Source organism: Littorina saxatilis, linkage group LG4 (genome assembly GCF_037325665.1).
Source record: "Littorina saxatilis isolate snail1 linkage group LG4, US_GU_Lsax_2.0, whole genome shotgun sequence".
Lineage (NCBI taxonomy): Eukaryota > Metazoa > Mollusca > Gastropoda > Littorinimorpha > Littorinidae > Littorina > Littorina saxatilis.
Genome location: NC_090248.1, coordinates 9,456,248 through 9,472,021, shown reverse-complemented (window position 1 = coordinate 9,472,021; position 15,774 = coordinate 9,456,248). Strand labels below are relative to the sequence as shown.

At 39.8% G+C, this 15,774-nt stretch overlaps 1 protein-coding gene across 1 annotated transcript; it reads left to right on the top strand.

The window, feature by feature from the left end:
- The first annotated feature begins 755 nt into the window (after positions 1-755).
- LOC138963916 (serine--tRNA ligase, cytoplasmic-like) lies at positions 756-14,669 on the top strand. The gene is made up of 11 exons (XM_070335773.1): positions 756-1,028; positions 3,168-3,238; positions 4,082-4,165; positions 4,819-4,977; positions 5,680-5,820; positions 6,790-6,945; positions 7,490-7,714; positions 8,386-8,515; positions 11,302-11,459; positions 13,032-13,161; positions 13,951-14,669. The coding sequence occupies exons 1-11, from the start codon at positions 893-895 to the stop codon at positions 14,061-14,063; spliced, it is 1,503 nt and encodes a 500-aa protein (XP_070191874.1). The 5' UTR covers positions 756-892; the 3' UTR covers positions 14,064-14,669.
- Positions 14,670-15,774: the final 1,105 nt, after the last annotated feature.

Here is a 15,774-nt window from a genome sequence, read left to right as displayed (position 1 = left end):
CAAAGGGTACGTTTTAAAAAAAGTTTTCAAGTTAGGCAAATCTGAAGTCAGAGTGGACACCCACAGCATGTTATTTTAATTAGAAACTGTGATTAAGAAAAGTTTCAAGGGTTATGCTGAGGATTGTATTTCTCTCTCTGTTACTCTCGAAAAATCAATTTCAGTTTCAGTTTCTCTCTCTCTCTACGCAGGTATTCTTGATTTATCATAAAATGAAATAACGTCAGACGTGAGCAACTGAACGAATAAAACCAGAGTATTCTACCGTCTCTGATAAAACGCTATCAAGATTACTCACACTAACTCAAGAGAGAAATCAGCATGTTAAATAAGGAACGACCCCCTTGTAGCAGACGACGTGTGTCGCGGATCTGGACATCCTATACCTGTCCATAAGTTCAATATAATTTGGCACATTCGGATTAACATATACTGCTGCGTTAAAAAAATAACAATTGTTCAGTACTAAATTTGCATATTATTACGTCAACGGCAAAAACTATACAAACAAACACAGGAAACCATGATGCAATCAGGGACCAAGGAGTTACGCCCCCTCGTACACAATTTACCACACCTTTCAGATACATGTTCTTCCCATCTTCGCAGTTTTTTCCGATATCTGATCATTAAACGATGTTGTTGCCGTTTCAATTTGACACTTATTATCAACGGCATTGATCTTTAACTACACAAAGATGTATTATCTTCACAATGCAGTCAAAAATAGTTTATGCTCCCCTAAAATTTCGCGCATGGGCATTGGAGTCCACGTTGTGTGCCGGCGATTTCGTCAGGTGCGATCAGACGACGAGTTAGAAGACTGTTGTAAATTTGCAGCTGGTTAATTTTCTGTACTGGTGAGAAGTTTCCTCTCCGATTTAAACTCAAGATGGTTCTCGACATTGAACTCTTCCGCGCTGACAAGGGCGGAAACCCCATTAAAATACGAGAAAACCAGGCGAAACGATTTAAGGATGTTACACTCGTTGACCGAGTTGTGGAGAAGGATGCCGCCTGGAGGAAGTGTAAGTACATGAATCCACATTTTGACAGCTGTGTAGGGTCATGTATCTTTTGAATTGTAACGGTGACCCTGAACGTTTTAAGTTCCGAACTGTCGCAACCCTTACAGGTTGATTAACAGACAGACAACTTGGTTGGCTTGACCATGAATTACACACTGTGTGTGTGTGACTCACCATGACCCAGACACTGAGACAGCAAATAATAAGACTATTAAAGTATCGTGCTATTGACAAGTTTAGGGAAACCAATTCTGATATTAAGAGCAAAGGGTGTGTTTGATCAAAAACAGCTATAAATAGAAAGCTGTGCAGTTGACCTCATCTCAATGAAACGAAGCGACACAACTTAGCCTACTTGCAAGATAAGAGTTATTTAAAAAAAAATCTTGGTGCAAAGCATTGCCTATCATTGACTTTTGTAGTTCTTAGAGCAGACAGCAAAGTAAAGTGTTATGACAGCGGAAGATGATGGTCTTCACCATACGAGGTGTTAATGAGCGGTGTCCGACAAAAGCTCGAACGACAAAACCTCGAATAGACATAAGCTCGATGCGACAAAAGCTTGACGCGACATAAGCTTGAACGACAGAAGCTCGACCGGACAAATGCTCGACGCGACAAAAGCTCGATGCGACAAAAGCTCGACACGATGACACACACACATGTTGCTAATCTTGTGTAGAGCGATGTTGTCAAAACTGTTTATATGACATCGGCTGTTTTTTAGTGTTCATATTTTAGTTTCGAGCAACAAATTGACTAAATTGTTTGATATCGCTTAACGCGTTGTTTTTTGTTGTTAGGTTGTTCTTGTTGTTCTTGTAAGTAGGCTACGCTGCTGGATTACACAAACACACACGGCTGCATCTGCAGGTGATCCGTCTGCAGTTTTACTTTTACTGGATATTCCTCGTCCTCAGCATTTGTCCTTTGATTGTGTGCACTTCCAGTAGATCTTTTTGTCTTTCTTTGCATCCACATGGTAAGTGAAGCCGTCCAAACATAACAGAGGCTTTCCCTTTTGTGTCTTGGTTACCTCCATGGCGCAGGCAGTGTGTGAAGCCGACACGCGAGTGGAAATAACAACTCAGTTCCGACTGTGCATGATAGTTTCGATAATTTCTGATCACAGTGATCACACTGTTGATTCGGAGAAACTTTTTTTTCTGAATTGATATATATATATACTCACAGCAAGCAAACAGTCGTTAATTTGCCCGTGCCGCTTACCTAAACCTTTTCCAGACAAACAGTCATTCCCAATTAAAACAATAACAATGACAAATATAAACCCCGTCCCCCTTCTTTTTTCTCTCTTCGTTCTTCTCTCTCTCTCTCTCTCTCTCTCTCTCTCTCTCTCTCTCTCAAAACAGATTAAAAAACACCCAAAAAAAACAGACAGGCTAAATAACACTGAGAAGGACACGCACAGACACGTTCGAGCTTTCGTCGTGTCGAGCTTTTGTCGGGTCGAGCAATTGTCCGGTCGAGCTTATCTCGCGTCGAGCTTTTGTCGCATAGAGCTTTTGTCCATTTGAGGTTTTGTCGTTCGAGCATTTGTCGTTCGAGCTTATGTCATGTACCCGTGAACGAGTATGTCTTTATGAAATGTTGCTGGGATTCATTTTCTTGAGAAAATTCCCCCAAATGGCCCTAATAGCGTGGAACATTTTAAACAGATTAAAGCAGTCTTTGGCGTCACCTTTCCATTACGAAAAAAAGATTAACAGATCGGCTTGAAATGACTGCAAAGTTTTCGGCGATTAACGTACTTGTCTGTGTTCTCCATAAGCTACGAACGCCAGACAACATGGTCTCCTTACATTGTAACTTGATCCCTGAGCCAACTATATGACTAGATCAGGGAGGTGTGCATGGCAGTAACTTAATTAGACTGTGGTCTACCTATTAAGCTCACACAAAGAAGCTCCTTCTTTTTACACAATCAATCAGTCTTTGCTTTAGGAGATGAACATCTTGGGTTTATAGGCAGCATATAGATGCATAGTTTTATGATTCTAGTTGAGTGTATAATCTCATGCTGTTATTTACTGGTTATGGTATGTGAACTGCACGACAAATGTTACTAATCAATGAATGATCAAATAACTTTTAACCTTGTTACACTTTCTTTTTCAGTGAGGTTCAGAGCTGATCTCTTGAACAAGCTGAAGAACGTTTGCAGCAAGGAGATTGGTGAGAAGATGAAGGTAAAGTAATGAATCTTTTTCAATGACATATAAAAATGGTATTCATAGCATAGAAATGGTCATGCACATGCTGAACCTTCTCATTCTTTACTCGGAGGATATCCCCCCCCCCCCCCCCACCCCCCCACTTCTATCTTCTCTTAATCTTTCTTGTAATCTTTTTTCTGATACTTGCTCATTCTCTTTTGAGACAATTGTTTTTCTACCTGAGACACTTTCTCTTCTGAGATTCTTCCTCATTTATCTGAGACTCTCTCACCAGACTTCCAGAGTTTTCAACCGGAGTCATAATATTCCATAGCCTTTTCTTATATCAGTTGTAAATTTATGAATACTGCATACCGTAATGACGAAAACCAATGCTTTTGGTGTCTGAGAGGGATGGTCCCAGGAAACCAAGGTTATATACAGCGGTACCTGCGGTGTGTGGACCCTCCCATGAGAGGACACCTCCCTTACAGGACACCTTCTTGTGTCCCTTTTATATTATCTCTACCAAAGTATACCTGTCATGAAAGGACACCTGCAATGTAGGGACACTGTTGGCTGGTCCCAAGGATGTCCTTTCATCACAGGTACCACTGTAGTAGCAGAAGCATGCATAATATATATATCACTACGGGCTATTTTGTTTCTTGGCAATGTGGGTATATGTGACATCTTCTTTAGTCATACACAAGGTGTACCAGTCAATGGGTAAATGTTGATGAAACAAGTTGTGATTTATAGATCCAAAAGTATGGTCTTTGCTTGTACACTTTTATACAGTTTTATTTATGTTGTCTTTGGTGCATCAATGTTGGCACACATGTATGCATCTATTTATCTTCTTTCTGTTTTCAGAAAAAAGAACCTGTCGGTGATGACACGACAATACCTGATGAAATTGAAAAGAACATTGATGAGCTGACTGCAGAGAAGCTGAAGGTATTGCAAGTCAAAAATCAAAGCTTAAGGATTTTTTATTTGTATATTTTATTAAATTTCATTTTTACTGTTCCTGGTTTCTTCAAAAGTGCAAAGATATACATGAAGTCGTATTACGCAGAAATCAGCAAAAGTGCAATCAGTGATTGCTGAGCATGCGTGTTTCCCAAACTCAAGTGACCTCAAGCGCAACTCCATTAACCTCAGATAAAACATGTTGTTGGTGATCACTTGGGGCAAGGAATCATTGGAACAACAATTCTTAAAGATAGTTTGTATTATATTACTTATGTTACTTACGGCAAAGGTGAGTCGTATCAGCATTTATTTTTCTTGTTTGTAAATGCTTCAGGAGAAGTATGGAAAATAGTGTGCTATGTCTGTTTTTAAAGAAGCTCTGTACCATCATTAATCTGTAAATAACACCAGGCACGTCCAGTCCTGTATCAAGTGTCATATTTGCTATTCTCAAAGTCAATGCCACATAAAGTTTCTATACCCCATGATAGTGTTCCATGACCTGCATGGTGCAGGATTCGCCCCTGACAGCTCAATCTAAAGATTTGGGCGAACACACAGAGTTGAAAAAATAGACTTTGGCTGTTGCCTTTGGGTCGGGTATGTGCTCGAACTTCTGTACTTTTGTTTTCCAGGATCTGACAGTGACGCAGATCAAGCAGATTCGATTGCAGATCGACCAGCAGATGAAGGAGAACGACCAAGCCCTGCTGGTGGTAGAGTCTGAGAGGAGCGACACTCTGCGAGAAATCGGCAACATGCTCCACCCCAGCTGCATTGTCAGCAATAATGAGGTCAGTCTTTTTGTTTGCGCACTTGTCATCAATGGCGGATTGATTGATTCTTGAAGGCTCAAGAACAGTGGTCCTGTAATTCTTATTTCGATGTGTATTTTATGAGCGTTGACAGCCAGGTAAGATGTGTCGAAGACAATTTTTCATTTTAATGTATTTATTTTGATGGACAATAAAGTGTTGTTATTGTAATTGTTATTGTGTAGAGTTCTCAAAATGTTAGTTGGCAATGCCACAACTTTGTGGAGTAGAGTATTTGAGCATATGGTTATTGTGTTTTTGATGATATAAGTCCTCTTGCGTGTGACACTTTTGTTAATTTATGACTGCACTGATTGCTTATCATAATTATCATCTCATCTAATTGCTTGATGTACATTTGCTTACACATGTTGTTTATTTTAACAAAAAGAAAACACAACAGAAAGCAGATTCTTGGTTGAATTTCTTTTAAAAATAACATAGGTTTTACTTTTCTACCTACTGCCAGTTTGGAGCTAGAATTTTTTGTGAATTATTACACCCCGAACTCCAATATTCCCTGGCAGTCAGGAAGTTTTGATTGGCAGCGAAAGGGTTAACAAAAAGAAAACACAACAGAAACCAGTTATCACTATTTTGTCGACTTCTTCAGGATGGTAATGACAAGCAACGACTGACGGCATATGTTTATTATTAAAATTTTGTTTATTTTTTATTTAGGAGGAGAATGGAATAGAGAGAACGTTTGGCGATATCGAGACGACAAAGAAGTACTCGCACGTGGACCTGGTTGTGATGGTGGACGGAGTGGACATGGATCGTGGCTGCGTCACTGCTGGTGGCCGCGGCTACTACCTTAAGGTACAGTCTTAGTCTTAAAGCACATGTGCATTCATGCACACACAAGCACATATGTATTCTTGCACATACATGTGGCTGGGTTACTGTTGGTGGCCTCGGATACTACCTCAATATAAAATCTTAGTTTTTCCAACACTCACACAGACATTCACGCCCGCACACACACTCACACACACACACACACACACACACACACACACACACACACACACACACACACACACTCTCTCTCTCTCTGTCTCTGTCTCTCTCTCTGTCTCTCTCTCTCTGTCTCTGTCTCTCTCATGCACACAGGCATGTGGCATACATGCATTTGTTGTAGCTTCCGCATGCATTCATTTTGACTGTGATTTTCAACTTCTTAGAAGACTGTTCACCTCTCTTTTCTTTGTGCAAGAGAGTGGTTTGGCGTCTACAAGTAAGGGCGTCCTAGCTTTGGTCATCCATGGTGTGCTAAAACAAACTTACAAACCTTCGTATTTATTACTATGCATTTCTTATGTGTGTAAGACAGCACTTGACTGTTCATGTTTCAGGGCACCCTAGCTTTGATCATCCATTGTGTACTAACAAAAAGTTACAAACATGTGTATTTATAACTTTGCATTTCTTATTTGTGTAAGCATTTGCCTATCCATGTTCAGGGCACCCTAGCTTTGATCATCCATTGTGTACTAACAAAAGGTTACAAACATGTGTATTTATAACTTTGCATTTCTTATTTGTGTAAGCATTTGCCTATCCATGTTCAGGGCACCCTAGCTTTGATCATCCATTGTGTACTAACAAAAAGTTACAAACATGTGTATTTATAACTTTGCATTTCTTATTTGTGTAAGCATTTGCCTATCCATGTTCAGGGCACCCTAGCTTTGATCATCCATTGTGTACTAACAAAAAGTTACAAACACGTGTATTTATAACTTTGCATTTCTTATTTGTGTAAGCATTTGCCTATCCCTGTTTTAGGGCCCCCTAGTGTTCCTGGAGCACGCGCTGATCAGCCACTCGATGCAGATGCTGTACGCCAAGAACTACCAGCCGCTCTACACGCCCTTCTTCATGAGGAAAGAGGTCATGCAGGAGGTCGCCCAGCTGTCGCAGTTTGATGACGAGCTTTACAAGGTCAGTACAGCCTCAGCTGCCATGTTGAACAAACATATCATGAATAAGAAGAAGAAAAAAGAATGGTCGGTCGTTGGAATATTTTATTTATGACAAAACAAAACGTTACAATCACTAGAACTTCGACCCAACGGTCTTTGAGAGTGGACAGACAGATCAACACAAAACATGAGCTCCGTAAGTTCCCATTCAAAATTCAAGATTTTGAATATAGTCTCTGAATAATTTTACAGTTTTTGAGAAGTCATTAGGCGTCGGACATCTGATTCACATAGCCGCATTGCGGTCAGATGTTCTATCGTTTTGAACTGAGCGCGGTCGTTGTCCAATAAAAACTCCATTCCTTTAGTCAGCGCGATATTCGTTAATTTTCCTTTCAAGATACAAATCTTCAAAAAGCGACTGACATGTGCACTGACATTTTTGTGTGTTATATCATGGTTTTAATTCTTTTATTGGTCATATTGTTTGCATTTTGCTGTCTTTAATTCAAAGTATTCCAGTTTTATTTTCTTACACCATGCTGTTATTTCTCCCTTGGCAGGTGGTAGGCAAAGGAAGTGAGAGAAAGGAGGACGGAGACACTGTAGACGAGAAGTACCTGATTGCCACGTCGGAGCAGCCCATCGCCGCTTTCCACCGAGATGAGTGGCTTCCCACCGAGTCGCTTCCCATTCGTTACATTGGGTTTTCAACGTGCTTCCGTCAGGAGGTCGGATCACACGGTCGTGACACAAGGGGCATTTTCCGTGTCCATCAGTTTGAAAAGGTAATTTGTGGATGTGTGACTTTGTTTTTTTCTAAAGCTGTGATACATTCTCATTCTCACTTCGGTTTGCTGTCAGGAGATACAGTAGTTTTCTGTCAGGTGTCTTGTGTGTGTGTTTTGAGACATGAGCTGAAGCCAGAATTCATTTTCTTGCTTGTATTCTTGGGTTTCTGTGAAGACCTTGTATTTGTAGCATGAACTTAGGTAAAGGAATCTTTGAAACTGTGGCAGAGACAGACACAACATTCCTTTTGTAGAATATTGCTCCTATTTCCCCTGATTTTGTAGCTATTCAAGACATTTGAGAGAAGGTTCTTCTTCTTCTTCGTCGTTCACTGTTGGTTTGTCTCCATCATTTTGTGATTTGCGTGATGCAGCGCTTTTTGGCACCCAGGGGGTCCCGCATCTCCGGCTTCGGCCATGGACGTTGATCAGGGGTCCCTCCCCTAGACCAATTGCCTTCCTGGGCTGTTGAGCTTGGTCTGCCCGTGAGAGAAGGTTGAAAATGAGAGATCTATAAACGTGCTCAAATTTGTGTCAAATTGCACTGTTTTGAATGTAAGTTTCAAAATTGTGTCGGACCAAACTTGCTTCATATTTTGCTGATTTTCATTCATGACACGCTTGCGGGAGAATGTTACTGATAAACTTGCTACGCGGTGTTCGTGCAGGTGGAACAGTTCTGTATAACATCCCCCTTGGACAACAAGTCGTGGGAGATTTTTGACGAGATGATTGCAAACGCAGAGGAGTTCAACCAGTCGCTTGGCATTCCTTACAGGGTCGTCAACATTGTTTCAGGTTTGTAGCATGATTATTGGATTGCAATACAGTGGAACCCCCCTGTTAAGACCTAAATCAGAGAAAATCGGGTCTGAAAAAGGAGGAAGTCTTAAAATGGGGGTCATTTTATAGAAGTTATGAGAGAGAAAAATCTTGAAAAAACAAGGTCTTGAAAAGTATGGAGTCTTAAAATGGGGGTCATTTTATAGAAGTTATGAGAGAGAGAAATCTTGAAAAAACAAGGTCTTGAAAAGTATGAAGTCTTAAAATGGGGGTCATTTTATAGAAGTTATGAGAGAGAAAAATCTTGAAAAAACAAGGTCTTGAAAAGTATGGAGTCTTAAAATGGGGGTCATTTTATAGAAGTTATGAGAGAGAAATCTTGAAAAAACAAGGTCTTGAAAAGTATGAAGTCTTAAAATGGGGGTCATTTTATAGAAGTTATGAGAGAGAAAAATCTTGAAAAAACAAGGTCTTGAAAAGTAGGAAGTCTTAAAATGGGGGTCATTTTATAGAAGTTATGAGAGAGAGAAATCTTGAAAAAACAAGGTCTTGAAAAGTATGGAGTCTTAAAATGGGGGTCATTTTATAGAAGTTATGAGAGAGAAATCTTGAGAAAAACAAGGTCTTGAAAAGTAGGAAGTCTTAAAATGGGGGTCATTTTATAGAAGTTATGAGAGAGAAAAATCTTGAAAAAACAAGGTCTTGAAAAGTATGAAGTCTTAAAATGGGGGTCATTTTATAGAAGTTATGAGAGAGAAAAATCTTGAAAAAACAAGGTCTTGAAAAGTATGGAGTCTTAAAATGGGGGTCTTAAAGGGGGGTTCCACTGTAGCATGATTAATGAATTGCAATACAGTGGTACTCCCCATGTAAGACCTCCCAAAATCTGACAAATTTAGGTCTTAAAAGGGGGGGTCTTACATGGGGGGTGAGGTCAGGTCAGAAAAAGACAGTGAGAGAGAAAAAGTCAGTGACAGAGAGAAAGAGAGAAATACCTTCAGGGTCTGTCGAAGTTGTGGCATAATTACAGTTGTGGTTTGGTGAATTAATTTGATAATCTAATTCAATAAAAAGCAAGAGTTATGTATTTGTTCTATATTTTTTTACTTTAATTGTATCCTCTACATGTATTTAAAAAAATATTTGGGAGTCAAAAGAGTTTATGTTCATATGGGTGTCAGTATTTGGAAGAGGACTATACACCTGTCACATTTTACACTGGTTTGAAGAAAGATTTTCCTACCTCAAACGACCGCGCGATCGAAATTGCCGTTTCGCCCTTACGGCTCCGTTTCACCACTTCCATCCTCTGTTCCAGAGTCAAAATTTTCCTCTTCTTTCCGCGCGATTGAGCGTTTGAAGTTGAAGGAGAGTTCGAAGCCATGGTCGAAGAAGATCGTTGATGCTCGCGCGTGTGTTTGTTGATTTTTCGAAAGGAAGTGGACAAAGAAAAGGGCATGTTGGGATCGTAAAATTGTGAACGCCGGACATGCGCAATCGAGACCTAAACGCGTCGTCTGTTATATTTCCGGCCGAGTGATTTTTGCGATCTTTTTTCAGAGATTCAAGCAAAACGTTACGATTTTTGAGTCACTTGAGAAAAAGTGACTCTATGTAATCGGTCAGTGTTAGTCTGTCCGGCCGGCCGTCCGTAGACACCACCTTAACGTTGGACTTTTCTCGGAAACTATCAAAGCGATCGGGCTCATATTTTGTTTAGTCGTGACCTCCAATGACCTCTACACTTTAACGATGGTTTCGTTGACCTTTGACCTTTTTCAAGGTCACAGGTCAGCGTCAAAGGAAAAATTAGACATTTTATATCTTTGACAAAGTTCATCGGATGTGATTGAAACTTTGTAGGATTATTCTTTACATCAAAGTATTTACATCTGTAGCCTTTTACGAACGTTATCAGAAAAACAAGGGAGATAACTAGCCTTTTCTGTTCGGCAACACACAACTTAACGTTGGGCTTTTCTCGGAAACTATAAAAGTGACCGGGCTCAAATTTTATGTGAACGTGACTCATTGTGTTGTGAATAGCAATTTCTTCCTGTCCATCTGATGCCTCATATAATATTCAGAACTGCGAAAGTGACTCGATCGAGCGTTTGCTCTTCTTGTTTGTTAGGTTTTGATTTGAAAATGTCGTTACAAGGTCGCAAATTGTAACAACTAGTCGGTCGCAAATCGGGTTCTGGGGGGAGTCGGCCATGGGGGGTGATTTATATAGCAAAACTAATCCGTCAGCAAGAATGAGGTCTGAGAAGGGAGAGGGTCTCTGATGGGGGGGTCGTTCGTCGGGAGTACCACTGTATATGACATGTGTTTTTGTGGGTGTGGTTTTTCTCGCATTTTAGATTCTTGTCAAAGTGATAACAAACATTATCGGACATAATATCATGCTTGCATAATGTCTGGGGTTGCAGGGGCAACCCTGTTACACCGTTCGTGTTTGTAAAAAAACAGTCTTGACCTAAGAACCATGTCCGGTCAAGAAAAAAAGCTGGTTCTTGTGTATGACTGTGTACGTAAGTGTAAGTTAGAGTGCCTTGGAAAATGAGGAACATGTGAGCTTGCTGTTATCAACCTTTTTTTGAAGGATGAAAGTCGCTTGTTCATTTCAATGCTTGTTATTTTCTCAGGTGCCAGGAGATTGGTTCTGTATAACTCTCACTTACTCTATTACACATGTTGTATGCATGCAGAGCGTTTATTTCCCTTTGTTTCTCACATCCTACCATGCAGAGTTATTCATTCAAAAGCATTTTTTAAGCAAGTTGTAATTATCTGTGCAGGTGAACTGAATAATGCGGCGGCGAAGAAACTTGACCTTGAAGCCTGGTTCCCAGGGTCAGCAGCGTACAGAGAACTGGTGTCGTGTTCAAACTGCACCGACTATCAGTCGCGGCGATTGCGCATCCGCTATGGACAGACCAAGAAGATGGGACAGGAGGTGAGGCTGCATCTTTTTAATGCCAAGGAAATGGGTCCAGTGGAACCGCTTTTTTCAAAAAAAGAAATCAACCTGGGAAATTTAGGTCTTACCAAGGAGATTTTTAAAACTGTAAACCCTCAGACCTCCCAGGAAGCAGGTAGAAACAGATGTGTGTCATTTTGCATTGTAGGTACATGTTATTTGAAAGTAAAACAATGTAGTATTGTGTATAGTTGGCATATCCAGGATCTGCTTATGGGTTCTCTCTCTAGTGGGTGCTATTTGGGTTTTGATTTTGTTGTCATTGTTATTGTTCTTGCTGGATGATTTGTTTTGACTTGGTATATAGAGTTGAGCTTTTAGACTGCCTCGACTTTTATTTCTTCTATGTGTGGGTGTGTATGAAGTGATTGTGTGTGTGTGTGTGCGTGCGTACGTCCATGAGGAACTCTGCATGTTGTAATTACGTCTGTGTGAAAAGATCGAACATCATGTGTCGTGCAGCTCTACAACACATCTGTCCTACAGTCGAACCCACTTAAAACGAACACGCTAGTTACGAAATTTGACTTATAACGTATTAGTTTTAAGTTCCCAACTGAATACCTCTTTCTTCATGCTTAAAAAAAATGCTTAAAACGAATTCTTTGTAACGAATTTATGCTTATAACGAGCACTTTTTGGATTCCCAAGCATGCATAATGTCTGTAATTTACTCACGCTTATGACGAAATCTTTAAACTCGTCCCGAGATCGACATATCATGGGAATTTGAGAAGTTTGAATACATGTGTAAAGTCTTCCCTGGCGTCGACTGCTTGAACCATTGCTCAACCGATCACTGAATAAAGTTAAACTGATTACACTGTACTCACAAAACAATTTCAAATTTAGAATCAAAGTGATTGATAGCTCAGACACTGAACATGAATGACTGACTGACGTTTATTTCCTTCGCGAATACCAAAAACGAAACATCAATGTTTTGAACGGACGCCATTGCCAAAAAACATAGATGCCAGAGTGGTTTCCCTTGGACAAGGGAAACCACACTCTCAACGTTTGCGTTCGCCGGTTCGCGATAGTTTATCAGTCAGTCAGTGCTATCGATTTGGATTTGAACATCATGTTGCAACAAAACAAAAAAAAACTAAATTGGCCAAGGTTTGCTACCCGTCGCCAAGGTAAGTGATTCCGGACAAATGATAGGAACACCGCGAATGTGGACAGTGTCAGTGTGTGCGTGTGTGTGACCAAAAACGTAACAACTGGATGAAACATCTGTGTGCTCACTCTCACTCAAACTCAACAATCATCACTCAACATGAGACACACATGAACATGTAACTGAATATGTCACTTTATTGTCTAAACGTGAAGCAGCATGAAAGTTGCGAAAGAAACAAATTGAAACACCATAAAATGTACAAGACTTAAACAAAACAAAAACAAAAAAACAAAAAAAAATCAATTTTCTTAATTCGAATTTTGGTTAAGACGAACTTTTTTTCCGATCCCCAGTGATTCGTCTTAAGCGAGTTCGACTGTATTTACATCATTATATGACCCACAAATCATCTTGTGTTGTAGGTTCCATATGTACATATGCTCAACGCCACCATGTGCGCCACAACGCGCGTTATATGTGCCATCCTGGAGAACAACCAGACTGAGGATGGCATCATCGTACCTGAGGCGCTCAAACGATTCATGCCACCAGGTGGGTGTGCTTTTGGTTCAACAGCAGTGAAGGTGTTATTTATCAGGCATAAGAATCGTCCTCCTTTTCGAGGAATTCCTCCTTTTGAACCTCTGTAGGTCTTCATGTCTGATATGGAAAATCAGCACAGCAGATTGAGTTTGAAGCTGTATGCAACACTCTCCGTCTCCCATTCTTGTCTGACATCAGGATTAAGAAAAACTGATAAAAGTTGTCTAAATTTTGTGTTACAGAAAATTTTGCAAACCTTATTTTCTCTTTATTGACACTTTTCTTTTCTCATGTGTGATTTATAGAAATACCGTAATGATACAAGAGCTATGTAATCACTGCATTTCTCCAAATGGCCGTTAGTTTCAATGAATTTAAAGTTAAAGAAGACCTACAAACAAAACAAAAATGTCTGTATACAGTGCCAGTGGAATCCCCTAATTTAAGACTTACTTCCATTTGAGTCCTTTTACACATTTTTTGTTCATAACCTTAGCAAAGGTACTCCTGTTTTTAGGATTCAGTCCCTTTGAAAATCTGCATTTTTCAGGTGCCGTGCACATTTTAACCATGTCGCTGTTCAAAATAGGTTTTGTTTTGTGCCAGCCTTCGCAACTCGCTCAATGTCAGTGCGACCCCTGAGAAATTGTTAGTAGGAGTTTAGAAAAGGTTGTTAGGCCATTTTTATAAAAGGATCACAGGCTATTTTATAAAATAATCACTTACTTCCCTTTAGTTAGCTATGGCATGATTAGGTTTGCCCAAAGTGTTATCAAGTGTGTTTTTCTTCATTTCCAGGTCTTACTGAAAAGATTCCCTTCGTGAAACCAGCCCCTATCGAGGAGCAAGAACTGAAGAAGCAGAAGAAGAACAAAGACACACAGGCCAAGAAAGAAAAGTCGGAAAAGTAGACTGGCTGGTTATCGCCTTGACTCTGATCCTTTCTCCACTCCATCATCATGAACGTTGCGTCTGATCCAGAGAAATACTGACACACAGGGTGTCGATTCACATTCACAAGGGCTGTCATCATTTGATTACTGTTATGTTTCCAACTCCTATAGTCTGCTTTTCTGCATCATGTCTATGAGAAGGCAAACATGACAAACAGTACAGGAAAACATTGGTACAGGTTTGGGAATTCTATTGCAGAATCGTGGTTGAAACTGTGTTTTCTGTAAGAAATAACAGAGAAATGTGTTTACGGTCACATTAAAGAAGCACACTGTATGCTGAGTTTTGTTTGCTGTTCGCGTGAGAGCAAGTTATGAAGACTCATTCTTTATTACAAATTGGAAGTACACATGGCTATCATTCTGCAGGCTGTAACTCAATTTTTTACGAGCAGCAGTACTGGAATTGCAGCGTTTCTGTTGACATTTCTGATCAAGGGGTGGTCTCATACATTCTATTGAAAAGCAAGAACTGCCCCCGACTCACTCGCACACACACACACACACACACACACACACACACACACACACACACACACACACACACACACACACACACACACACACACACACATCCAAAGAAGAAAATAAGTAGAAGTTGAACTTATAATGAAGGTCTAACACACACACACACACACACAGATAGAAGCATGTTCATGTTGTAGTGCTTCATGTTAATTTGACACCTGACATTTTATCAAAAGTTATCATACATCTCATAACAAACAGAGATTTGTGTTCCATTTTAACTTAATACCCTTGGGTTGGAATTTGTTTTGCGATTTGCAAAGTACTTGACCATATTGAGCTGTTTTGAAGATCAGTTGTCCTAACTGGGATAAAAAAATTGAGTACTTTTAAATCATTATTTGAAATGACTTTCTATGTAGGTAAGTTGTTACATATTTTGGGAAAGAAAGTAACATCATGTTACATGTACAATCATGTGTGTGCATACAGAATAACATTCAAAGGCAAAATGATCAGACTTTTTTTTTTCCCTAACCCAATCCCACCCTTACTTGGTGAATTGTGCTGATAGACGTATGAAATAACTGTCATGTTGGTATGGGTTGTGAAAGAGTGAATGCCCTTGATTTTAGTGAGTCAAGCTATCAACACATGCTCCTCTCCGTGCGTTTCAGACACACCCTCTTGCTAGTGACTCTTTACATTTTCCCAGGTGATATTATTGGCCAGTCACTAGCCAGGGTGTGTGTTTGAAACACATGGACATGCGCATGTGTTGATAGCTTGACTCACTAAAAACAAGGGCATTCACTCTTTCACAACCCATACAAACCCGACAGAGTTATTTCTGGGATTCTTCTATTAACTCTGTTGAACTTTGTTGTGGATACCAAAACCCGCAACAATTGCATCCTGATAAATAAAGCGAAATATAAAAATAGTTTTGCTAATGGTTATACATCGGTGCATATTGCTCATTATACTGTATCAGATGCTCACAATTTGACTCTCTTTAAGAACATTTTGACTTTTTTGTAATTGTTATGCAATTTTTACAACGTGAATCAAACAAACATGATTTGAGAAAGCTATTTGAGAAGCTGATCCTATTTTCGCTGATATTATGATTTATCAACATCAGTGAAACATCAACAAGATTTTCACTGCAAAGACTCAATACAGCCGAGTCATGGTCCTT